Raw genomic sequence first — 27367 nt, forward strand, 5'->3', positions numbered from 1 at the left:
TAATTGCATTTAACCTTCTGCATCTAACACATCTTATTACATGTGAAACTCGATATATGTGCATATATACATAAAAACATATATACAACATAACAGCGTTAGAAGTACAATTCATAGCTGCCTGAAAATAGTGCTTGCTGTTCTTTTCTTATTTCCTGGAAATTGTTTCTCAGGATCTGGTTATTAATAGGAATTTGAATTTCATGTTTGTCATCTCCAATTTTTAACTCTATCACCCTTCTTGGCATTGAAAATGTGATCCTCTGTGGTGACACTGCCCTGTTTCTGGAATGGGAGTATGTACTATTACTGGTAGGATGCAGGTCTTAATAGTTAAAATACTCTTAAGACAAATAAATCCTGGAAATTTTACGTAATCTCTTTTTTTTTTTAAACTCTATGCTTTATAAAACTCTGCAGGCTGGAGCAGGGAGTTTATTTCAGTCAGTAAGTCAAACTTATTTAGAGAAATATACTGGAATATTAAAACAATGTGATTCAAGATCCTCGTGAGTAGGGAAAGTAGTTAAGTGTTTGACATCTGATCTCTAGCAGAATGTATGTTTACCGCACATACGGTAGTGTCAGATGGTTGAAACTAGTTTCTAAAACAGTTTGAGGTGGCTGTTTGCTTCTGATTACTCTGTGTGTGTGTGTGTGTGTGTGTGTGTGTGTTGGATGAATGAGCAACTGGGAAGTCATGACCATGTGTTTGCTGTCATTTAAACTGCCAATCTAATCTAAATATACATGTGGGTGTCTAAGAAGACGTCTTTCTTTTCAAGAGGATCATTCTTAATAGCTCTCAACTCCTTGCTGACACACATGAACTTGGGGCACTTCTGTTTTCCTGAGGGCTTCTCTATTTTCTTTTAAAAGAGGTGAGGATGATTTCTTTGCTTGTATTTCTGATTTTTAAAAACCAGCTGTATGTAAAGTTTATTTACCACAAGCAGTCACTTTATAGTGAAGATCGCTTCTGGGAAGTTATACAAGGTAATGGAGGGAGGGAGGTGGGGGTGATGGGATGAGTAAAAGATGAAGACAATTTCGATTTATAGCATAGTTCAGGAAAACCTTATCAATTGTAGATCACCAGTTTGCATAAAGCTGCATTGATCTAATTGAGAAAAATTAGGGAGAAAGTTTTTAGAAAGCAGGAGGTATTATTTTATAATACCTCATTGTATAAGAGAAACCTAATGTGACTTTTCCCCCAGAGTGATTTAAGATAGGGGGAAAACAGATACCTTTCTCCTCTGACTTCAAAGCATTTACACATATTTTATCTGCCCAGGGATTATTAAAATACATTTAAAGAAACTGAAGATTTTTTACACTCGTGATAGTAATATTATTGACTTCCTTTTATTTTCTCAGTGAAGCTAATTATTAGACTTTTTAAGTCCCTTACTAATCTGAAATGAATCTTTCACTCAGAAAAGAATAATACTGTTTCTCCATTTTTGGTAATTATATAGCTTATTAAGTCTTGCAAAGGGATAGATCCAAACTGTTCTTCTTTCCCTATTCACATATTTTTAGGTGTAAAAGCAAACAGTGTAAAATTTAGCTTACTAAAAAGTAACAGAATATCCCTTGTCATTTAACCACTAGAGTATTTGATAAAAATTTGTTATCACTTAATGCACATTCAAACATTTCTTTAATATCTTTTTTATAATCTTAGAGACTATGATTTTTAAAAATGTATTGCTATGTAAATTGTTACATAAGTACCTATGTTTAATTTTTAATTTATTTAATAATTGTACTGTATGCCTATTTGAATGAATTTTATGTATGACAAATATAAATTCAAAATATAAATATAAATTTAATATGTATAACAAAATTTAAAGAACAGAGTATTCATTCAGAGTTAGGCAGATTTTACACACGGGCCAGAAGGTCTACCATTTTTTTTCACAAAAAATATGAGAGTTCTACAGTTCTATATTTGGAATATCATCATGCATGCACATTCATTGGCAAAAATAAATTGTCCTGAAATTGTATTCAAGGAGAATTTATCATGTGGATGCCTATAAATTAAGTGCAATTGCTTCATGTCCAAATTGTTAATATTATATGTAAATGGACAAATTAATTTTGTGTAAATACTAATCTTGTAAATGAAAACACTTTCTGATGGAGTAGAACATATTGTTTCTACTCAGATATGGAAATATCTAAAGGATTAAGAAACTTTTCTTTGAACATTCCTTTTTAAATATTTTAGTTCCAGCATAATGTAGAGAAAATAGGAGCTGATCATAAGAAATCCGTTTCATTCCTGGAAGAGACATATTTAGCAGATTCTATTCTAGACCAATAAATGGAATCTTACTGTTCCTTCAGAACTAGCTCCAATCCTTTCCCTCTTCTTCTCCCTCCCCCATTGCTCAGCCCACACTCAGGGAACTATGTAATTTGTTCAGTTCATTAGGAAGATTATGATAGTAATAATGTCAGCATTCTAGTTTTCCTTCAGATTTGTAATTTATAAGAAAAACTTCACTATACAGATTAATGTGATTTCCAGGTTTCTAGTAGCCAGCTAGTAAAGAGTAAAGAGGATTTAATTATTACATGTTTCACATTGTTCATAAGATAAAAACCAATATTTTAGAAGATGTATAAGTCAAATGTAATTATGTGGAAAGAGGAGTCTGTGTTTTCTCCTTGATCTTTCAAGCACAGTGGATAAAAAGGTAGCTTTTGCTATGTAAAAAAAGTTGGAATGCCATATAATAACGAAATGTACTAAGTTATATTTAAAATATATATGCATTTGAAACATTCGTGCACATGTATGTATAATAAAGTTTTTTAAATTGAGTTTTTTCCTGAATAATGAGTCCATGAGATGTAAATGTACTTTCATGAGGATTAAAAACATGCTTAGGCCTTTAAATCATTCTTGAAATATTGAAATTGAATGAGTTTCTGAGGATCAATTCAGAAATGTTTCCAAACCATCCTTTAAGAATGCTGTAAATCATGTGTGCTGTTGCTCTAATTGAACACTGTGGATCTAAACCCTTATTAACTTGTCTGGAGGGAAGAGAAAATTGTGGCGAGCCAGGAAAAAGCTGAGGAGAAGACCTTTAGCCGGTGCTGTCCTGAGCAGCCATTGTTGAAGGACATCCTTTGAGCTAATTTCAGTCTCATGAAAAAAAAAAAAAATCTATTTAGTGATTAGTAACCAGTGGATAAGAGCAGAAAGCTCAAGTGAATAAAGGCCATAAATACTGAAGTCCCTGGGATAACAGCCTGTAAAACTGTCAGAGAGCATTGCCTAAGTGACAAAAGATAGCCCAAAGCAATAAGGAGTGTTAGCTCACTAGGCGATACTCCATATTCATGGACAAAAGACATAATTTAGTTTTGTTCAAAAATAGAGGTTGTTCTTGAATCCACTACCTGCCCCACTTTATTTGTTTTGGATGGTGTCTGTTTGTTTTTCATTTACAGTTGATTGCATTAACTGGTAGGAATAATGGTGCCTATTTAAAGATAGCTTGTGTTTCCAAAAGTAGAACTATGATTACTGAAACTTCTGTTTAGATCCATCAAGATCTGCTTACTTGCAGGGAATGTTTAGCCTAACTGGAATGAGTGGGTGAGTATGTGTGTGTGTGTATTTTTAAAAGGCAGATGGTTAGGAATTAGATGCTGACAAGTGCTTTTCTCTTGTTTTTAAATTAAAGTCTAAAGTTCACAGTTCTTAAATATTTCTCCCTAAAGGGAAAAAATAAGTAAAATAAAAACAGAAGAAAGTAGGTCTACTTTAGAAGCTATTTTGTTATTTTATTGCAGATTATTAAGATAACACATTATTAAAGTCTCACCAGTCAATACTGTAGATTTGTTTTCAGGGCTAGAGAAAACTTAAGATGATGGAATCAAAGGTTTTTATTCTAAACTCCTATTGTTCTAACTATGATTATGGTTTTTATGGCATTTGAATTACAATGTTAGCCATCAAAATGATATGTTTTGCAGTTATATAGTATAACCTTCAAATTTCAAATGTGTGTTTTAGAGATGTGTCTTCAGTATATTTTAAGTATTGTGCTTCTTCAAGTTTGAGAAATTTATCAACTTATGGGTATTGACTTTTCAGCATCCTGGCTGTGAGAACTCGAGGTGTCATTCACTTGAAGGGAGCAGATGTTAAAGGTTCCTGCCCCTGCCTCCCTAATCCCAAATACCCTTGAAGAAGAGAAACATTCTATTTCCCAAATAGGCATCTTTCTGATGGTGAGAAAAGGCGGTAAAAGGCAGTAAATCTGCCTTCTCATTATGAAGTGCAACAATAGATTGATTTATGAAGAAAAGCAACTGTTAGGCTTATGCAAGATGTGCATGGAAATGCAGGTTCCTTTAGAACATTATAAGTAGAGACATTCCTCCTATTCTTGTCAAGAATCTAATATTGCTAATAGGGAATGTGTTGACTCTAAATATCACACTTTTAAAATTTATTTTTTTTTTACATTTTTTAATATTCCCCATACAATTGCACCCTCCTTATTTTGACCCCAACCCCTCCTTTCCCCGCCCCTCTCTCATAGTGTGTCTCTGGTTCATAGTTGTTTGTTGATTATGATTTTTTCTTTCTTATATTTATTCTTTTTCCTGGTCCCTTATTTAGGTTTTCTAGATTCCTGCTATGAGTGAGACCATCCGGTATTTTTCTTTTTCTTTCTGGCTTATTTTGCTGAGCATGATCCCTTCCAGCACCATCTATGTTGCTGCAAATTGCATGTGTTTATCTTTTTTGAATGCTGAGTAATATTCCATGGTGTATATGTACCACATCTTCTTGATCCAGTCATCTATTTTTGGGCATTTGGGTTTATAGCAGCACTATTTACAATAGCTAAGCTTTGGAAACAACCTAAATATCACACTTATAAAGGGGTACAATGAGAAGAAAAAAATCCATCTTCTAATGTTTCCACATGAGAATAGTCTCTAAAATAGCTGTGTTTTTGCTGTATTAGTTCATTTACTATTTTAGTTTAGTTTATTTAGAGGGAAATTTTTAAAATGTCTTGCTTTTATGAACTTTTTGTTAGTACTTAACATTTTAAACAGAAGTGAATGTAAGCATAATTAGATGTTACACTGTTTATAAAAATTTCTGTTCCACTTAATATTGTATAATTTTAGCAGATATTACAAATTTGGAGTTTTCAATACAGCCAGGATGCAGATAACTTCAAATTTCAGGGGACAGGTCATGTAAAGTATTATTGCATTTTTTTAATAAGAGGTTTTACATTGGCTTTGAAATATTTTTAAAAAGTTTGTAATATCTTTTATTTAATAAGGAATTCTGTTACAGCTTTTCTCCTTAACTTAAAAACTAAAATTTTCAACCGTAAGTTAATTTTGAGTATAAAGCACTATAAAATACAAAAATCTGGATAGTCTCTGCATTTGTTGCAATAATAATGTCCATATATTTACCACATATCACTCCAGAATTTAAAATCTAAGTGAGATATAATTAAGATTTGAGCAGGCAAAGTGAAGCACAGCTTTAAACTGATAATTACCTATAAACTTAATATTAAGACTCATCTCTTGCAGTAAACATGTATCCCCAATATTTTTATATTTCCAAATTGTAGTAATAGCCATGCTAACATATTATGTACAAGAAAGCACACACAGAATCCTGAAAATTTTAAAGGGAAAAACAAAATAAATTTAAATAAAGATTCTATTGTTTTTTATTACCCCTGTGGATTATCTTACATACATCTATATGCAGACTGCTTCTAAGGAACTTGGAGTGTCCTAACCTAGTGTGAAAGGCTCCAGTATGTTACCCATAATATGCACTGTCATTTAATTAGGATGATACATGGCTTATAAAGAAATAATCCTTGTAATTATCAATAGAATAGAATCTTTACTTAAATTTATTTCTGCAATCCTTGTACTTATCAATAATTTTTGTTGTATAGACTGATAATGAGAAATATTGCATTTTTGATCTGGGGATGATTGGAAAGTTTTAAAATCAATGCTTTTTTTTCCATAGTGGATTTTAGCTATTTTGGAAGTCTAAAGTACCATGGAAATAAGGGCTTAGCAAATAAAATGCACTCTTGCTGCTGCTATGATAGCAAATGTAAGCTTCAGATTTAACAGGAAAAATTCTCTTAAATGGTCCAAAGATTGAAATGAATAAAACTTCTTGGCATTTGTGTAAGATTCTATTTGTGTCAGATACTTTAGGACCGCTTTTATATAAGATCTAAAGTTAAAGACCATTTTTTCAAAGGTCTAAAGTTAATAAGGGAATGAAGTTAAATGTCTTGTCAAGATCTTTTCAAGTATATCTATATTTTTCTTTATTTCAGTTACCAACTTTATGATACTCTGGGTTAATTCTATTTATTTTAATATTTTAAATTTTATCATCCAACACTGAGGGCTATTATCACATGCAATGTGCCTTTTTAGGGCTTTGTTCTATTCAACACTGCCCTTATATAGAGAGACTATGATGATTATTTTTCCATTATTTGCAAGCTTCTTGTGCTTTGCACAGGTGAGTTATTTCACAAGTGCCTAGTTATTCTGACAGCAGTTTCAGGATCTTATTGTTAACTGGCGAGCAGTGAGTGGTGCTCTGGTGTTCATTTGGTCAGCTTCTATAACATTTAATTATGGGGCAATTCTATCAAGAAACTTTTTCTTCCTATTTCTCTTTCATAAGGCATTATAGCTCTAAACCCTCTCACTTGTAGCTTTTTTTCTTTTTCTACATACCACCCACAAAATACACAAAAGAGAAAAAAGACCAGATAAAAGATAAGTCTTTGGCATTATAACTAAGTGGTGAATTTAATAGCCAGTTGTGAAACTCAGCCAGCCTCTATGCATACAGTCTTTATTCAAGGAATAGTAATGTGCTCATAGGTAGTGCAACTGTAAACAGTCGGTTTCCAGATGATTTCTCATTCCTAAAGCTCTTAACTAGCCAGTGATCGCTGAGTATGCATGTGATGCATATACCATCTTGCAACAACTGGATTTTTTGAAAGATCACGTGATCTGGCCATAATAGTAGCAGCCTTCAAAGTACAACTGGTGATGAGAGATAAAAGACTTGAGGCTCTTCTGTTTAAAAGAGAGGAAGCTAAAAGAAAATTATAGCCATCTCTAAGTGTAGAAAAGGGTCTTATGGAGAGATTTATAGACCCTCTTCCCCAAGGCCATTTCATTTCCTAATAGGATTTTGTGTTCTCAGACGGGGAATGATGGGTACAAATGATGACAGCATTTAATGATAATAGGGAAGATGACGATAATACTGAAGAAAGCAAATGCAATTGCAAAAACAGAGGCACCTCAGTGTAAAGCCAATTATCTTGGCATCTAGAATGATTTTGTCTGTAAGTTGAAAATACAACAAAAATAAGTACCTTCCCTGTTTTTGCCAGCAGTAGAGAGAATAATTCCTGGGATCTTGCTCTATTACCAGAAAATGATGAACATAACAATAGCTTTTGATGATATAAATGCCCAGGAGGCAAAATACAATTGTAATTTAACATCAAGTTATTCAACTTATCATAATACTTACAAATGGAGAGAGTTTGAGAAAAAAAGATGTCTGGTCTTCAATGTGCTTGCAGGCCTAAGTAACTGTCTGGTAGTAAAGGTTATAGCTTCATATTCCAGTGTCCTTCCAAAATCATTTTCATTTTTTTTCCTCAGAGAAAGAGTTATTGTATTAATTTAAAGCATTAAACCCATTTTCTCCCCTGGAAGTTATGGAAATTATATGAGTTGGGAAAGAGAGTAGGTCACCTTTGAAGGCAAATAAGTTGATTGTACTGTGTTGCCTGATGTACTTGTATGTCTTTTTTTTTTTTTTTAAAGATTTATTTATTTATTTATTTATACAAGCACTGGGTACAGTCAGAAGCGGGAGAGTGAGAGAATTCACCAGAGCCAGAGCGGGGAGCAGAACAGGCAGACAGACGAAAAACTCTGCTGAGGGGAGCAGTAGGTGCGACAGGAGAGAGGTCTGCATGCCATGTGGGACCCTCGCCGGCAGCCAGGGATCGAACCAGCGCTGCAGAGGCTGCGGGCAGCTTCGCAACCCAGCGCTCAAACACTGCACCACCGGGGAGGCCCCTTGTATGTCTTCTTGATCAACGTCAAGAGTATCAACAAGTCAGAGTAAAATTTCCTGGCATTTTTTTTTTTAATGTTTTGAACTAGTGAAGCGAGTATTTAGGATCTGGTGCAGGACTAATTGGAAAAATGTTAGAAGAAATTGATAAAGATGCATTAGACCCTGGGGTGAAGTGTTTTGTTTTACCATTGGTGGGTTTTGGGTGCTGATCACAAACATCCCTTATGGACAGAAGGATAGTCATTACATCTTTCACAGTGATTTATAAAATTATGTTCCCTGACACTAGCATTATGAAAAGGTGTTCATGTGTTCAAAACTCTGCTTTATTTTCATTTTTCAATTTAATAGTTGTAGTAGAAAGACCACTGGATTAAGAGCCAGAATGCTTGATTATTACTGATTTAATTGTATTGTGCTACATTTTCATCATCGGTAAAATGAGGATTAAAAATATGTGCCCTGCAGACCTCTCCTGTCTCGCCCGCTGCTCCCCTCAGCAGTGTATTTCATTCAGTCTGCCTATTCTGTTCCCTGCTTTGTCTCTGGTGAATCCTCTCACCCTCCCGCTCATCTGGCCTGTATCCCAGTTCTTATATGCATGAATAAATAAATCTTAAAAAAAAAAGTGTTTAAAAAAAAATGCCCTGCTGTCTTGGTCAGCTTGGGCTGCTGTAACAAAATGCCATAGAATGGATAGCTTAAGCAACAGGGATTTATTTCTTACAGTTCTAGAGACAGGAAAAGTCCAGATCAAGGTATTGACTGATTCAGTGCCCCTATGAAGGTTCTCCTTTTGACTTAGAACTGGCTAACTTCACTGTGTCTTCTCATGGCTGAGGTAGGTGGGAGGGGCAACAAGTTCCTTGATGTCTCTTACAAAAGGGCACTAATCCCGTCAGAAGTTCCTACCCCATGACCTCATCTAAACATAATTCTGAAAGGCTCCATCTCCAAATAGCATCACATGGAAATTGGAACTTAAATATATGTATTTTGTTGTACACAATTCAGTCCATGGAACTTGCTTTTGTCAAGGTAGGACAAATTAGATAAAGAATATGCTAGAACTACCCAAAGATGCATTAGGAGGCTAGAGTTACTGACTAATGTTCATGCAATCTCATGTTCATAAACCTTTCTATAAGATAAGGTTTTTTCTTTTAGCATATTTACTTTGAAGTAGTTACTAATTTAAAGCAAATGTTATAACTTTCTGCACTTAATGCCTTCCTTAACTTTGACCTTTTATTGACAAAACTATCACAGGGCCTCCCTGGTGGCGCAGGTGGTTGAGAGCCACACTGTGAAGCTGTCCACAGCCTCTGCAGCGTGGGTTCGATCCCGGCTGGCTGGCAAGAATCCCACATGGCGAAGCAGACCTCTCCTGTCTCGCCCGCTGCTCCCCTCAGCAGTGTATTTCGTTAGTCTGCCTGTTCTGTTCCCTGCTCTGTCTCTGGTGAATCCTCTCACCTGTGCATCTGGTCTGTACCCCAGTTCTTGTATAAATGAATAAATCTTAAAAAAAAAAAGCTATCACAATATATTACCTATTAATGGGAATTAGCAAGATAGAGTTCATTCATATGGAGAACATTTTTCATAATTGTTTAGAATGGGTGGTATATGTCATTTTTGAAAAATTAAATATATATTTGAAAGTTGAGTTGGATTATCTTCAATTTCTTATAGAAAAGAAGCAAAATGAGGTATTCTTTCTTTTCTGTTTCACTGAGAAATAATCATTTACAATAACATTGCATTAGTTTAAGGTGTATAACAAAGTGATTTGATATATATATATTTGGCAGGCGAGAATTCTACCACTGAACCACCCATGCAACCGTCGATATATATATATTGTGCAGTTATTATCACTGTAATATTTAGTAACACCTATGACAAGTGAGGTAGTCATTTAAATAATTTTCTTTGCAAAGCAAAATTTTAAAATGCTCCAGGATGATGATTATTTTACAATGAAGAAAGATGAAAATGACAAGAACCCAGAATTTCAATCTTGAAAATTGTAGAGGAAAGTAAATCAATTATACTTCATTTGTGTTTTCCTCTTTAATTAGTCCTCATCCTTGACACTATGTTTCTGGATACTTGTGTAAAGAAAAGAGCATCTTTTATGGCAGGCTACCTGTTTCTTTTTTCTAAAACAGAAGGACATTTTATGAAAAAGTGTAATCAAGTGTTTAAAACAATTTCTCTTTAGTAATAATTCTCTTCCTTTTTCCTGAAGACAGGCATATATTATATTTCCCCTTTTTTTAGTTTGACTTCTTTAATGATCAAGTTGAAATTCTGTTCATAACTATAGTTGCCCATTAGAATAGATGGAACCTCTGTTTTCTGATAACCTCAGGAGGAAGTCTGCTCCCACTGTAAGGAACAGTGCCAGATTTTACAAGCTCTCTCATGTAACCTACCTTGACAGGTGTTCTCTTTTAAAGCATTTAACTTCTAGGAGTTGTAAACATGTGGTTTTTCTTACTTGCCTTGAACAAAAATAATCCTCCATAGAAAATCCATTACAAGATGATTATGCATAGCCATTTAATTGAAGATTGCATTGCAAATCTTGGTAGGCCCATTGTTTTGGTAGTAAAGCTATATCTTGTTTAAGGCAATAGAGAAGTTTGTGATCTATTGTCTATACTAGTAGCAACCAGCTGTTGGTTTGCAGTGGGCTAAGAGTTTCAATTTAGCATTATCATTTCTACATCAGTGGCCTAACTCAATGAGGAAACGAATGCTTAAATGATCTTCCCCAAGACATATACTAACTAGCAAGCAATGGGATTGGAGGTTCTTTTGTCACTGTGGAGCACACCTCTTAAAGAAACTTCATGTGTAGTGTTGGAGTAAGTTAGCTAAGCATATGCTTATTAGGGCATCACCAAGAAGAAGCAAAAAAAAAGTTGTTTTTTTTCCCTCTGAAACATTTATTTTGTTGTGGTAACATCAGTTTACAACACTGTATATGATTTAGGAGATGTATGCCATACCACACCCACCACTAAAACACCCATAATCCTCTACCATAGTAAAAGGGTTTTTAGTGGAGAGAATTTTGTCATTTCCAAAACAGGTATCAAATTTGTCAGCCTGGGGACATCTCAGAACCTCATTGGACTTCTCTAGACTTAGTTTTTATGTACACATGCATAGGTGTGTATGCACACATATACACATCTGGGAGGGGTAAGAGGATACCAAAATCTTTTCAATTATTAGGACCTGAAAAGTCTTAATGTAGCCCTGTTAATGGGGAATAATTTTTTGTAAAACAGATAACCTTTTTGAGTTTACATAATCACCATTGACTTCTGTTTTTGGAGCATCATTCTGGTTCTTTTAAAATAAAAAAGCAGACCTCACTTAAAGTGAGCTACAGCTCTGTTTAAACTTGATCAAATGTAAGATTTTATCAGCCTCATCTAATAACAGAGAGGCTTTTTGAACAGTTAACATTTAGTTGAATTCTGTCCTAGTCAGCTTAGGTTAGTTTGAGATCCATGCACCACAATAAAATTGTATATACTTCCTAAATGTTTTATTGAGTGGTAACTGTTCCTTTAGGGTGCTTTCTTACATGACACTTTGAAGGGTATGCAGGGATGCCATCTCTGGATAGAGCAATAAGTTTTAAGTTTTTTTCAGGATGGCAAGATCTTATGCTTTCAGAAATTTAAGGTTGTCTTAAAAACATGGTTGCTTTTTTTTTTTTTTTGCCTTTTGGAAAAAAAGGTGATAAATGTAACATCAGTGGTGCTTTACCTGGAATTTTCACTGAAATCATTTGTTGGGCTTTTAAAATATAAACATGCTTGGATTATCCTTCCCCACCCCAGCTCCCAACACACACAAAACTCAATAAAACGATTGAGTCAGAATCTCTTCCTATACAGAATCCCCTCCCCCCAGCCAATTCTGATGAATACCCATGGCTGGGAAGCTCTGCTTCCTGGATCAGTGTTTTCAAAAGTCTGGTTGATCCCCAAAAGAGAAGCATCAGTATCACCTAGGAATTTATCAGGAGTCTGAGACTTATCCCTATCCCAGACTTATTAAATCAGAAATTCTGGGGCCTCCCTGGTGGCATAGGGGTCAAGTCTCAGTGCTATCACCACTTTGGCGTGAGTTTGATCCCAGGCCAGGAAGCTGACCCTCACATGGTGCAGAAAACCTCTCCTGTCTTGTCCGCTGCTCCCCTCAGCAGTGTATTTCAGTAGATCCGCCTGACCTGCTCCCCACTCTGTCTCTGGTGAATCCTCTCACCCCACCCCCATCTCTGTCCTACACCCTAGTTCTTCTATGCAAAAAAAAAAAAAAAAAGAGGAAAAAATTTGCTAAGAAATTCTGGGGGTGGGTCCTATGCCCTCCAGGTTACTCTGGTTCCCACAAAAGTGAGACTCATTGCCTTCAGTCATCTCATACATCCTGGCTCTAAAACCCTACATTTTTTTGTCCTGATTGCAAAATGCTTCCAGGTCATTGCTTTGTTGCTAATCATTCAACTCTCTGTCCTCCATCCTCCTCTATTGCTTTGAACTTTTAATTCAACGTTTATCATTAAAGCCCTGCCTCTTCCAGGCAGCATTTGAAATCTACAATAGAAGATCCATGAATTCAATGAGACAACTCAAAAGTCTTTTTCCTCTTTAGTATTCTTTATTGTTTGTCAATTTTCTGATGGTTAGCCACTGTGGAATTATTAACCTTGTTTATGGTTAACCAGCTAAAAGAAACCTACTTCCAGGTTTGGCCCATATTGGCATGGTGCTTGAGACAGACAGGTCTAGTTCAGCATGAGGCAGTTGGCGAGACAACTACCATCCTGTCTTGCTATCCTAATTCATGTCACTCTTAGCAAATAGCTCTGGCTCCTTTAAGTCTAGTGCAACGTGTATTGCTTAGGCAGGATGGGGAACGCGAGCTCTCTCCACTCACTGTGAGGAAACTTTTTTGACTGCTAAATAGTTTCCAGAGCTATACCATTTGCAGATACTTTACATGGCTGGAAAGAGCAACCTAGAGAGGAAAAGGAATACTCTTTGGACCTCGGGAAAAATGTTTTGCAGCTGGGCATTGCACAGAAATGCTAACTGTGAATGCCCTTTTAGTTGTGTGACTCACCGTTGTGGCTCCACCGTGGAAGAGCCACTCAACAGAATGAAGAGTACCTCACACAGGCGTTTGTGCTTGTAAACCAACTCCTCTTTGTGGGCCGCCAACAGCAATGTGTGGGACATTGTACTGCAGATCTCAAGTGAAGCTTGCAGTGGTGAAGGGTTAGTGGGTCGCCTGCTGCTCATTAGAGGCCCCGTCTGGCTCTTTTCCTGCAGAATGAGTGGTAGATTGCTGACACCTGTTTTCCCATCCAGCCCGGGGATGTGAAGTGTGTGTTCGGAATGCCTGAAAGTGCTTCCTTGTGTCCAAGTCTGTGGAGCTTGGTGTTGCTTGGGGAGGAGGGGGTGAGGCTTCGGTGTGGGAAGGGAGATGAAAAAATGCAGTTGTGAGAAACTACAATATAAACTGAACTGAGATGCTCAGCCTCGTTCAGTGACTTGTGTTCTTAGTTTGGCCTCCTCCTGCCCCCGGTATACTTGGTCACACATTGAGTGAAATGTATTCTGCACACAAAAAACCTGAAAACAGTTTTCAAAAAACATTAGTATGTAGTTGAGGTGATAAGTGTGTTAGACATGAGATAGAAATAGTTCACTCTTGGGCCTCCCCTGGTGGCGCAGCAGTTGAGCACTGGGCTGCGAAGCTGCCCACAGCCTCTGCAGCACTGGTTCGATCCCCGGCCACCGCTGAGGGTCCCAAATGGCACGCAGACCTCTCCTGCTGCACCCGCTGTTCCCCTCAGCAGTGTATTTCATGGGTCTGCCTGTTCTGTTCCCCGCTCTGGCTCTGGTGAATTCTCTCACCCTCTTGCGCTTCTGACTGTACCCAGTGTTTGTATAAATAAATAAATCTTTAAAAAAAAAAAAAGAAATAGTTCGCTCTTGCACCACGTTTATCAACATTAAATTATTTTAAAATTAAGTGGACCTTAAACAGGTATGATCTGGTTCTTAGCACAATTCTATGCATATACTGGTTCCTTCTCATCTTTGCCTGCTATTAAGTCTCTAGTAAAAGCTGTGGCAGACACTGAAACAGGGCCTCGTGTGACATCAGTCACTGATATAGAGTGTCCATTATAGGCAAAACATTATGCTAAGTATGAGGGGTAACAAGAAACAAAAAACAGACATCCCCACTTTTGCCATTGCTGTCAGTCTACTTGGAAAGACACATCAGAGGCAGCATATCTGATAGGCAGAGATCCGTCTTTTCAGTGGATTTGGAGAAAGATAGGGATGGTGAGTAGGTCAGATCAAGGAGGATGTGGAACTTGTTCTGGGTATTAAAAGACAGGAGAATTGTCTGAGAGACCAGGCGGTATACCTGTTGTGCTTTCCCTACCATCAGTAGACTGGAATGAATCAGTGCTTTCCTTTTAAATAGTGGCAGCAGGGCCTCCCAAGGGGTTAAGCACCACACTATGAAGCAGTCCACAGCTTCTGCAGCACGAGTTCCATCCCCGGCCAGCCAGGGTGAAACCCACATGGTGAGGCAGACCTCTCCTGTCTCGCCCGCTGCTCCCCTCAGCAGTGTATTTCAGTCATTCTGCTGGTTCTGTTCCCCGCTCTGTCTCTGATGAATCCTCTCACCCACCCCTGCATCTCTGGCCTGTGCCCCAGCTCTTGTATGCATAAATAAATAAATCTTTAAAAAATAATAAAAATAAAAAATAAATAGTGGCAACATTTTCCCCTCACTCATTTGCAGGACTTGACCAAGTCTCCTTGTGAGCATCAGCTTCCATTTGTTAACTGCGGGTGAATGAGGTTAGGGTGTATCATGGCCTTGGACCACAGTGATATTGTTTTATAATGTGATTGGACTGATGACCTTGTCCTCATTACCACTATGTTTAAACCATTTGAGTCAATCAGACATTACAGAAAGTGTAATCAAGGTATCTTTTAAAAAGAGATCTGGAATCTCAGTAAACATAGTGAAATCAAAGCCAGTTTCCTCCCTCATTAAACACCCAGGAATTGATCTCTTCATCCATGTATTTGTTTCTGCATCTAGTAAAAATACGGAGCACAAAACCGAAAGGACACCAGAACTCTCCTGTGTTCGTATTTTTGACATAATGCAATGTGTTGTCATTTTTCTTGGGCATTGCCAGGCTGTTTTTTCAGAGAAAAATATTTTTGAGCAATGAGATTGTTCTTAATCTTAGATGTGTAATGTCCCATAAATTTATTGATGATGACTTTCTCTTCTTCCTTAAAGTCTGAACAACCCAGTCCTGCCAGTTCCAGCTCCAGCTCCAGCTCCAGCTTCACACCATCCCAGACCAGGCAACAAGGTAACACATCTCCAGGCAAACTAGGAGACATTTCCTCATAAAACATCTTAATGAGTTGATTTATGGCCTATTTTCTACCATTTTATTATTTGAATGATAACTTGGCTTTTATGCAGTTGTATTTATCTCCCCTAGGAATGCACTTGAGTATTGTTCTGATGTATGAGGTCTGGCTCTAGAAATCTCCCTTCACCAGTCTCTGCCATCAGAGTCCCATTTTACAAAAGGATTATAGACACAGCCCATTCCAGGCAGTTCCCAAAGGAAAGACAATAGCAAATGCTGGACTTGAGAGGCTTTGACATAGAGAAATTGGTTTTCACTCTCCCTCCTGGACATTTTTCATTTTATTATTTTTCTACAGATAAATAGAACTCTTCCTTTGGCCAGTGTTAATTTGCTGTCTTTAAAATATATTTTTCTCTACTCACACTCAAATATAAAGAAATTTTGTAAAGAAATTTAAGCTAGAATTTTAGCTAGTTATAATCTTAAAATATAGTCTGTTTTTTCACATGAAAAGTGACAATATTAAAAAAAGAAAAGTGACAATATTAAGGAATTATTTGTCTTTGAGCATCATAATGCACATTACCTTTTTTGTTGAACACACTGAATTCCTGATGGTCTTGTATGTTTTGAAAAGGATTAAATTGCTGTGTGTATGTTTGGGCTAAAGCTAAGCTTCTAGGAAAAAATAAAATAGAAGACACTGATTGTTTGGACTATTCAACTTTCTTGTTCCACTGACTTCCAGAGATAGAAGCCCACTACAAAAAAACAGAAATTTGGCTTTTGCAGTATGTGAGATTGCAGGAAGTCATTCCTTATTTTAGAAGTGAGTTCGTGGTATCTCAGTTACTCCTGTCATAGATTAGACTTTAGGAATTGCCTGACCCTGGATGAAAATGCCTTTCTCACTTTCTGATTGCTTCTTTTAACATTGAAAATACCTATCTTGTTTTCATCAACTTTAGAGTAGTAAAGTGAAAATAAGCCATACAAAGGAGGTTTGTTTTTTCTGTTCTGTTTTAAAATAAAATTAGTTATGTCTTTTTTTTTTTTTCTTCCCATCTAATACTGGATACTCTTGAATTTCCTGGGCACCTGATTTATTACATGGTGCTGTTTATGTAAATGCATGCTAGTATTTTGCTAGGAATTTCTTAAAAAGTAAAATGAAAATTAGCTGTATAAAATTGTTGCAACAAGACCTTGTATCTGAGATCGATATGAAGATCAGACATAGGATGTTCCAGCATAGAATTGAAATACTTTATAATCTGAACTTGACTGAAATGCTTGCTTGACCTGAAATTGACCTTGAAATAAAAGGAACAGCTAAACCTTAATAGATCAAAAACTACCACACAAAGGCTGCATTGCCAAGAACAAGTTACGACCACAGTGATTTATTAGTCTCAACTTTTCAATGCATGGATTAATCTAACAAAACATTCAATTTACTAATAGATCTTTCTGTTTCTTCTTAGGTGTAATTTTTCTTAGCAGAAAAAAAATGTAGAAAGATTCCTAGAAAATAGATTTTCTAATGAACCAAATTTTGGGGGGTATCTTATAGTGCTTTGGTAGAGGTTGCATTCCAGAAATTACCAAATTTGTCTTGTACATTGTATAAATATGTATGATAATGGTTGTTTTTAACCAGTATTCAGTGCTGGTGAGCATTCCCCTGTGTCTAATGTGGCCCGGTATGTTTGAAGTAGTGTGTTTGACTCCCTGTGATTCACTGTCATTACTCAGGTCCTTTAAGGTCTATAATGAAAGATCTCCATTCTGATGACAATGAGGAGGAATCAGATGAGGCAGAGGATAATGATAATGACTCTGAAATGGAGAGACCTGTAAATAGAGGAGGCAGTCGAAGTCGCAGGTGAGTGTTTTGGAAGGAAGGTGGCTCCCTACCAATGAAGTCCTATCTTTTCAGCAGCCTCACTAGCATTATATGCAACAAACGTGTAAAACACCAAAGACAATGAAGTACATGTGTGCACTCATCTCTTCAGGGAATTCTCTCTCTCTGTGAGAAAAGAGATTTTTCCTCTGAAAATTGGATAGGGAAAAAGTCTTATTAGAAGGCTTTATTCTTGGAATTTTATGCCCAGGTGGTAAGACTGAATGTTGAAATAGTCTGCTTTAATTTGAAAGGTTTGTGTCTCCCTATTGCTGTAGATTGTCTATGAATTTGAAGGAACGTGTTTGCTGCTTGTAGTTAGAAATACATAATTGGTTTCAGTGAATTATGTGTGTGACCTAATTAAAACTGGGATCACCTGTGTGTGTTTTCCAGAAAATAAATTCCTTTTAAGTGTGCTGACAATTAGTTTCCTTAAGGAGCTTTAATGCTGTGAGGCATAATTCCACATTATAAGATGGTAATTCATGTCACTTATAATTAATAGTCAACTTGAAATTGCCTTGAGGATTTTATTTCTTTATCATGAGGAAAACAAATAGGCATGCTCACTTTAATGTGTTTTGAGTAGTAAAAGTATGAATCTACTTGAACTTAAAAGTCAATTACATTTATAATATATCACATTGAAGCGTTTTGCATTATCTGTTACTGTTTAGGCCCTAAAATTCCTAAAATGAAAAGGATCTTAACCCAAACTGGACAGACCATGTGTTTCCTCTGTCTTTGGAGCAAACACTCCTTAGAGCAGACACTCCTGTGACACCTTTCAATGGTTCTTCTTTAGAGCTGTATTCAGTTCCTCTCTTCTTGTCTCCCAAACTCACCTGTTCGTATCGTATTCCTTCTAAGCAGGGGGAAAAAAAGAAACCTTATGGTCTTGACTTTTTGACGTTTCCCTTGAGAAGTTTTTAGTCTAAGAAAAAGGGAGTGGTTACTGACTGGGGCAGCAATGAAGGAAGGTGAAGCACATTAATAACAACCAAATCCTGACCAGAGTCTAGTCTCACAGCTAGCTGATGAAAAATGCACAACATACTTAGACAATTTCCTGTTACTGCTGTAAAGAAGCTGTAGCTTTCCTGCACTAGGCCGCTGCCCACCACTTACTGACCTGTCCCCAGTTGTTGGAGGTCAAATGGCACATGTTGGTGACTTGTCTGGTCATCCAGTGTTGGAGTCGCTCTTTTGTCCCCTTGTCTGACATGTGCCTTAGCTCAGCAGCAATCGTGTAACATTTGATCTTCACTGCATTTGCGAAGTCTCAACTGTTTAATCAGTTTAAATACTCAGCCTTCCACTTCAGTCAAGAAGCATTTTAAAGCAGTGCTTCAACGGAACACTTCATTAATGTAATTTCATTAAGAAAAACAAGTTCCATCGGTTTTTACGAAAAGGATGTCTCAGTGTATCCTTTTCATTTCCAATCTTGTATTTTGTCTATCTGAATATATTATAGATCTAGGATGTGATTGCCTATTCAGAGCAAAAGAAAAACTATCCTGATTTCTAAAGCATTTTCTGTTTCTGAGAGGAATATTTTATTAGGTAACTATATAACCAAGGAGGAAGCAAGGACTGAAGGACATTTCTGAAGGAGGACAGGTATTCAGCAGAACAGAATAAAGATGTTTATTATTCCAGCTAAAAGAAGATTCTGTTTTGTTTTGAAAAGAAAAAATAGAAGAGGTGATGTGTTTATTGTCTTTCGTTGTGAAAAACATCACTGTATTCTTCTAAAGCATGTTATCCCAAACACACTGCTTCTTCATGTTGCCGGCATATATTTCTTTTTTTTTTTTTTTTTTTTTTTTTTTTTTTAGAGGCATGTTTATTTATTTATTTATTTATTTGTTTGTTTGTTTGTTTATACATGCACTGGGTACAGTCAGAAGCGCAGGAGGGTGAGAGAATTCACCAGAGCCAGAGTGGGGAGCAGAGCAGGCAGAAGGACCGAAGTACACTGCTGAGGGGAGCAGCGGGCGGCAGGAGAGGTCTGCGCGCCATGCGGGACCCTCCTCCGGTGGCCAGGGAGCAGCCGGGGATTGAACCGGCGCCGCAGAGGCCGCGGGCAGCTTCGCAACCCAGCGCTCAACCGCTGCGCCACTGGGGAGGCCCACCGGCATATATTTCTAATGAATTGTTATATCAGCGTTCAGAACTACGGGCAGCCTTGATTAGCAGTGGTTCACACATCCTATCCTCAGCTGTCACTCTGAGCTGTCAAGCCTGCAGGACTGTTGTCCACATTCTTCTTAACAATTGCTTCTATCCTGCACACTATTTTAACCATATTTGTAAATTTTTACATGTAGTAAAGAGATGGGGGGGGAATAGAAAATAAAAGGTAATAACCTCCAAACTGTCTAATTTTGCTCACCTCCTGCAAGCTTAGGTGACCTGCTTAATGATAGTTGGGCAGAGCTGGAGCAGGGAGGTAAATGAATAAAAGAAACCAGTAAAGTATAGTGTCTGAGCACCAGCTTTGGTCACATTGCTTGGGTCTGAATCCTAGAACCATCACTTTTTACCTTTGTGACCTTAGGTGAGTGACCCAGTCTCTCTAAATTTTAATTTTCTCATCTGTGAAATAATAACCATTAAATGAGAAATAGCAGGCAGAACTCCAGAGCTGCAGATACAAGAAAGTGCCAATATATGTCAGTGGTGGTGAGAGTTAAACAATTTTCAATGATCAGTGTTTGGATTCCTTGCTCTCTTTGCTTATTGCATGACTATTTTAAGAATCACCTATTTCTAATGATGTATATGACTTCTTTCTCTGTTTCCTTTCAGAGTTAGCCTAAGTGATGGCAGTGATAGTGAAAGCAGTTCTGCTTCTTCACCCCTACATCATGAACCCCCACCACCCTTATTAAAAACCAACAACAACCAGGTAAGTTGCTGGATTTGCATTTTTTAAGACTTTGCAGAATTAGAGGCTTTTTATAAAGCAGACTAAACATTTTAATTTTAAGCAAAGTCCCTCTTGATATCATACAAAAGTAAATCTATAACCGTAGGAATAAGCACGTAGTTCGGGTAAAAGAATTTCTGTTGTCATGAAAAGCAAAAGAAATACTATCCTGATTTTTTTTTTTGTTGTTGTTCCTTTGGATGAGTGAATTATTGGATTTTCAGAAAAGTCATGACGCATTTTTGCTTGAAAAACATAGAAAAAATACATCATGACTTTTCCGACAACTCAATAAATAGATGCAAGAAAAGATGGTGACAAAATGGGTTGTCCATTTACTCCTGATGTCTATATAACCCTCCACCCCAGCAGTAGGTAGACAACATAATACCTTACAAAGAATATAATCTTTGGGATTAATATAGATCTTGGATCTTGGTTCTTTGCTTTCCTAATTTACACTAATTTATTGTTGTTAAATTCTGATCCTCAGAAAACTGATCCTCAGTCTTCTCATCTGTAAACAGGGATATTAATACTTACCTTGCTGGTTATTGGAAAGATGATAAATAATACATTGAGGCAGTGCCCAAACCTTCTTATCTATCACTTGGATGTTAGTTTGCCTCTGTTTGCTCATCCGGGAAAAGAGAATCATCACCTGGGATTATAGGATTTGTTCATAGAATGCAGAGTAAATAATGGTCATTATCATTGTTTTTACAAATTGAGCTAAAGGAAAGCTTACTAATTTGACAGTCAACTCAGAATATAGTTATTTGGGTAAGGTCTAGTAGGACATTGAAGCTGTGATGAAGAGCTTTTTGTTGAACAAATGATTATAATTGAGATATTTTAAATGCTTATTAAAAACAAACTATTTTGAAGTTATCATGAATATTGTAAAAAGCCTCATTGTGTTCTGTTGATATTCTCATTACTGTAGGTTATTCTTATCTCTTTGTTTAGACAGATACCCTGTGACCTCTATGATAATTGCTTAATTCAAGTTACTGTATGAATATTAACTTGAAATTTTAAAAAAACTGCGCCCTTCTAGAATTCTTTCATGGGTGTCCTACAATTTTAATGACATTGTCCTTGAATTTGTGATCTTTGTTTTATGGGAAAATGTGATTATAGAGCTGAAGACTTTTTCTTTTTAAATTTTGCACAAAGCATAAACAAAGACCTTAAAATCTACAATTTCTCATTTATAAAGTTTGTCTATAACTTAGTGATCATTGTTACATAGGAATATTATTAGCATTCTTTACTTACCGGTTACAGTTCAGCTGTCCTTTCTCTTTTTCATACATATGAACACATGCCAGCCTCATCACACATTGCAAATGGGCTACAGTTGGAATTAGTACACTCCTCTCCTCTCACTTACCCTGTCTCCCTACAGTCCATGCATTTCCCCATGCCCAGTGTCAGCTGTACTCAGCCATGCCCGTGGCCCAACCAGCTTTCATCTCTGGCACAGCTGCCCAATATCACAAGCCAAGCATTTCAAGGGAAGGTGGAGACTTTAGGGTGGACCCATCATGGCCTGTCAGTTGAGGCGAATCCTGGGCTGGCTAACTAGATCACTGGCAAGTCCTTTGTAAATTTGTACTATGGCCAGAGCTGGCAGAACAATAAACTTTGGATCTTGGATATAGTTTTATATTCAATTTAGAGCTGTTTAGCCCTGATTTTTGCTTCTGGTAGGATGATATATTAAACTAGGAAACTTCATGGGTGATAGCAATGTCCATGCCAAGAGTTAAGGGTCTTGGGTGAGCTTTTGTGCCCCTCATTAATCTCTTTCAGCATCTTTTCCAGTCAGGGTTAAGACTGTCCTTGCTAAGTGCAGCTCCAACAAGACCCTATCTTGACCTTTAAACCTAATAGCTGCCCTGAACTCTTCCTGAGTGGGCAATGTTGAGCTGACCCTGGCTTCAGGGTTCTTGGTCAGACTTTAAAAAAAGAATCTGAATTGCAAAACAAAAACGAATAGTGTCACTTCTGGAAAGGGTAAAAGTTACTTTATCTGATGAAGTAGCACACCACTGGCTCCTTGGCATATGCTTATTTGACAATTGTAGCTTCCCACATGTGAATCATCAATCTGTCAGGAATACTCACTTCTGTTCTGTGTAGCTTTCTCCATGCACCTTAAAACATAGTAGGAAAGTCCATGTGCTTTTGCTTTTAGCCAGCCCAGGGTAGGAAATATAGGTACTACAAGAGTGCTTACCTCCTTGGAGCTGTGTTTTGGAATTGAGAAAACAAGAAAAGCATTTTATAACTTTGTTTGATATTGATTTCCTAATCCCTCCAATCACCTGCATGGGATCAGGTGTGATGTCATCAAGTCAGTGTTCTAGCTATAGAACTTCCAAAGAAATGAAATGCTAAAAAAAATTAAGATCTAAAAGGGACTTAAATCTCACCCTGGAATATGCTTTAGTCTTATATTTGAATATGTATGTGTAATAATCGGAAATTTCACATCAGATAAAATAAATGAACATGCCAGACTATGAAATAGGAAAACTGAGCTTCCTTCTTCCACATTCCTGGGCTGTTTTCTATCTGCCGATTGCTAATGATCTCTCACAGTTCTGCAAATTATCAGGCAAAGCTGAGTTTTCTTTTACCTTTTCTCAAATCTTCCAAGGAGTAGGCAAGAGGGAAAGTGCTAATTGAGTCAAACGTTTTCTAACTGCTAAAAAAAGTGAGCAGAGAGAAAGCCACATGTCAACAAAGCAAGTAATTAACCTGAGTATTGTTCAGAGCTACTAGTGATCATTAACATGAAAGACTTATCAGTGGAGAATCCATCTGCTGAATAATTGAGTTGTCAATCCTCACAGAGCGTACAGAAAAATAATAATCTTGAAATTTTGATTCTCAATTCGTAGCCTCAGATTAAGGACAAAAGTGCCACTAATCACAGTTCTGTTTTCAGAACTGCCATGGGTATAAATGGGGCATCTCGGCCGCCTGGGTGGCACTTTCCTTCAGTACAGCTTAACAAGGAATGATAGTGAGTGTTGTGCCATTTAGCCAGAGATAGCATTTTTTTAAATCTTCAAACCTCATGTGAATTTCAAACACAATCAAAATACAAGCTCCTTTTAGGCTAAAAGTATGAAGGGGAGGGAGCAGAGAGGTGCCTGGAAGGAAAGAAGTGGTCCATTGGACCCAAGTTAATATTCAGAATATCATAAATCACCTATCAGCCTGCGAGACACGTTGAATGAAATTAAAGAGTCTATCTCGTTAAACTGGTTTGAAATAAGTCCATGGAAGACAAGGTGCTGCGCTTTTATATTCTGGGATCGTTTCCTTAAAGATAAGAAATGATCATAAATAAAACAATTGTCTTCAGCAGGGCTCAGCTCTCTCAGAGTGAGGTTTTGACAAAGCTGTTTATTTTGGAGCAGGGAGAGATCAAAGCAGGAAGATTAACTGAGCCCTCTCTGGGCAGCCACTCAGTAACTTGAGGCGGATCACTGACACCCGGAGCTTTTGTTCCTGCCACTGCAGCTTCAGAAGAAAGAAACTAGGATTTCAGTGTAGTTTGGCCTTCTGTGTGGTAGCACTTACGGAATGTGTAGGGTGGGACTCCAGCGCCCAAATGTTGTCTATTTTCTGCTTTGAATAGAAGGTGGTAGAACTCTTTAAACCTAGTTAGCAAAGTTCCATTGCAAGTGGAGTGTCACTTTGACACCCAGAATGCAGGCAGTTGGGGGATGGAGGGCGTGAAGACGGGATGTGATGGCAACAAGATTCAGTTTTCTAATGCGCAAGCAGGCACTGTTTTCTTCTCCTGCCTGAAATCTCAGCAGACTGTCTGTGTTGCCCAGCCCGGTATCTGTGCTGGCGAGGAGTGCCATCTACTGACCTATTTGCTCCTAGGTCTTGAGCTTGGAGTTTTCCCTTGAGGTTTCATTTCCAACAACAATGGAGAGAAGGAAATTCTGAATGTAGTGTTTGGTTTCCTTCACAGTGGAGCATGTTATGACCGATAGCCTTGCCTCTGTTATTAAGGAACTTCCTTGTGTTGCCAAAAGTATTGTATGTTCAGTAAACCTGGCCAGGTTGGTCTTCTGTTACCTTAATGTTAAAAATTAAATAAAGGAATTCTCAGGAAAGACTGTATATGACTTACTTCTTACTCACCCTTTATTCTAAATTCCAAGGAAAATGTACCCTTTTAGAAGTATTTAGTCTTTCCTGGATCTCATGACCTGTCCTCCACAGGCAAAATGTTTATTAGTAATATAAAATTTTATAGCTGAATGAGAATCTGCTTGTTCATCTCTCATTTCATCTCAGTCTGGGCTCCCAATATGTTGACAAATAGGATTAAGTCCTGAACTTGGTTTTCTGAGCTCAGTCAGTGCTCTGTCCACTACACATTAAAAGTGAACTCATTTTTAAAATCTTTTGTATTACAGTCTATTGTAGACCTTTGAACAGTATTGTAATGTGTGTGTGTGTGTGTGTGTGTGTGAAAAAGAGAGAGAGCATGCACTGAGAATGCACAAAGAGCAGTGTGAATATGACATTTCTTTAAATAAATTGTTATTTGATATTTTCCTCCTTAATATTAGTTTCAGATTATAATAACTCACTTGGTAATAAGGTTATAGTGAAAAAGACAAATTACTTTGCTTTTTATGTTTATATACTTTTGTAAATACTCATCAATAAATTCAGTGGTGCGCAACTATTTTAAACAAGGGACATTTAAAAATATTTTCCTCATAAGCCTCAATTTTGAAAATTCTAATAAATCAACTATACTTATTAAGTAATAAATAGTTTCTCCTTTTTATTAATTATAATCATAGCTTCCCCACCAAAGTGTCCAAACAGTATGCAAAACTCCTGTTCATAGCCTAAGCTGTAATTGGCCCAGATAAATGTCATTTGGTGTTTACCTTGGGTAAACATATCACTTATTGAAACATAGAAGGTAGTCCTAGTTTCTTATTTCTTGAGTCCGACGCTTCCAAGTTGGGAGCAGCCAGTGTAACTGATGGCCACCTTCATTTCCAAAGCTGCGTCAATTTAATGGATATGAGTGAGTTTTACAATCCGAAAGTCAGGTACTAAAAAGGGCATTTCAGTGTTTGTTTTATCATCCCTAGCATACCAACCACTGGTAGTCATGCTGAAACAGCAGAATGAATAAGAACAAATTCTTGCCAGAGGGGACTATAATCCAATAGAACTCAGCTGCTGTACATATGTGTGAGAGTGTTGTCACAAAAGAGAAGCAGCTTTGGAAGTTTGGATCAATTTTCTTATCAAGTTTTTTTTTTTTTTTTTTTTTTTAAAGTTCTGTTGCTCTGACTCAGCATTTCAAATACAAGTAATTTATTTTCCAAGTAGAGTAAGATTAGAAGCAGAAAAATATGTAAAGGAGAAAATTTATTGAGAAAGTGATGTTATGGTATGACATTTCATTCTTGAGTACCTTTGTTTAGCTGAGAAGTGCTTGAAATCAATTTACCAGTGTTCTTTTTGATCCCTAGATTCTTGAAGTGAAAAGTCCAATAAAGCAGAGCAAATCAGATAAGCAAATAAAGAATGGTGAATGTGACAAGGTAGGTTTCCGGTCTGAGTGCCACAGTCCTGACAAGTCTTCTCTTCCTTTGTGTTCCTGAGTCTCCCTTGCTGGTTCTCCTTTTGTTTTCATCAGAATTGCCCTTGACCCCCAACTGATGGGCCTTTCCCCACAGTGCTTTGTAGTTTATTTTCTGAGTCTTCTATCTTCAGCATCAAGTTTGGCCTCATGCTCTCATTTGCCTTTATGCCTGCATTGGCAAGGGATCTCAGGCCCATGAAATGGGAAGTAAGAGAATTGAGGTGGAGGCAGCTGGTAGTTAAGGCATCTCGGGTGTACATGAACAGGGCATCTGATCCTAGTGTGTGTTTCCCTCAAGTGTGCATTATGCATTGAAATCCAACTGCAAGACCTGTTATGGGAGGTTAATCACCTGATGTGGGCAGGATCCTAACATGCTTTGCAAGATGTTTCACAAACCTTTCCTTTACCTTCTCTGCAAAGGACACAAAGAACCCATGTGGTTCTGCTGAAAGAGACTCATGAGTCTGAGCACATGGACAGAGTGGTGTGCCTCTGCCCTTTGAGGGGAACACTAGCAAACTAGATGCTAGGTTTGGTGGTGACCTCTATTTTTCCTAAGATGTTCTATTCTGTCACTTGTTATTTGCTAGCAATGTTCAAAAAGACCAAGAAGATTATTTTTTTGAAGAATTTTCCCTGACACAGCTGCTAATGTACTCATACATATCCTTTTTTTCTCTTAAAGAACTTCTAAGATTGAAGAATTTAAAAAAAATGAAAGTGGCTTGTGATAACTTGTTTAAACTCACCATTAAATGTTGAGTTCATCTTTCCTTTGTAGCAGCATGTTGGGAGAGGATGTTTGGGCTCACTTGAATCTTATTGAGGACAAATAATTGCTAAAATGCCTTTTAAAAAATTGGCTTTGTAATGGTTATTGTGGCCAAGAGAGACTTGGCCTGCAAGACCTTGGGCACTGAGTCTGTGCAACCTGGGCTAGGGGAGTTGAGTGGGGAGCCTCCAACTGCCACTTGTACTTGTTCATTCATTCTCCCATTTGGGGGGCACCCTCTTCTCTTTCAGGCTTACCTAGATGAACTGGTAGAGCTTCACAGAAGGTTAATGACGCTGAGGGAAAGACACATCCTGCAGCAGGTGAGAAGTGCTACTTAGCATGACCTCTTCCAGATCCTTGAAGTCCAGTTGGTTCTAGGTTCATGAGATAGCACCTAATGCCCATGGCAGGCCCATGCTGTCAGAACAGGCCTGGTGCCACCTGCAGAAGTGTTTGGGGAGGTGCTCATTTT

General features: G+C 37.3%; 1 protein-coding gene across 4 annotated transcripts in view; it reads left to right on the plus strand.

Moving 5' to 3' along the window:
• MLLT3 (MLLT3 super elongation complex subunit) overlaps nucleotides 1-27367 on the plus strand; it is a gene marked incomplete at both ends in the record, with an annotated part of 284995 nt that overhangs the window by 249908 nt on the left and 7720 nt on the right. For 2 of the 4 annotated variants that reach the window (XM_084239270.1, XM_084239269.1), the window contains 5 exons: nucleotides 15539-15614; nucleotides 17379-17508; nucleotides 20347-20446; nucleotides 26005-26076; nucleotides 27144-27215. In XM_084239270.1, coding sequence (XP_084095396.1) covers nucleotides 15539-15614; nucleotides 17379-17508; nucleotides 20347-20446; nucleotides 26005-26076; nucleotides 27144-27215 — 450 coding nt within the window. Of the gene's footprint in view, nucleotides 1-15538; nucleotides 15615-17378; nucleotides 17509-20346; nucleotides 20447-26004; nucleotides 26077-27143; nucleotides 27216-27367 lie in introns of those variants that run through there. The other 2 variants (XM_084239271.1, XM_084239272.1) reach the window with 2 other exon arrangements.

Source organism: Talpa europaea (genome assembly GCF_964194135.1).
Source record: "Talpa europaea genome assembly, chromosome: 7".
Taxonomy (NCBI): domain Eukaryota; kingdom Metazoa; phylum Chordata; class Mammalia; order Eulipotyphla; family Talpidae; genus Talpa; species Talpa europaea.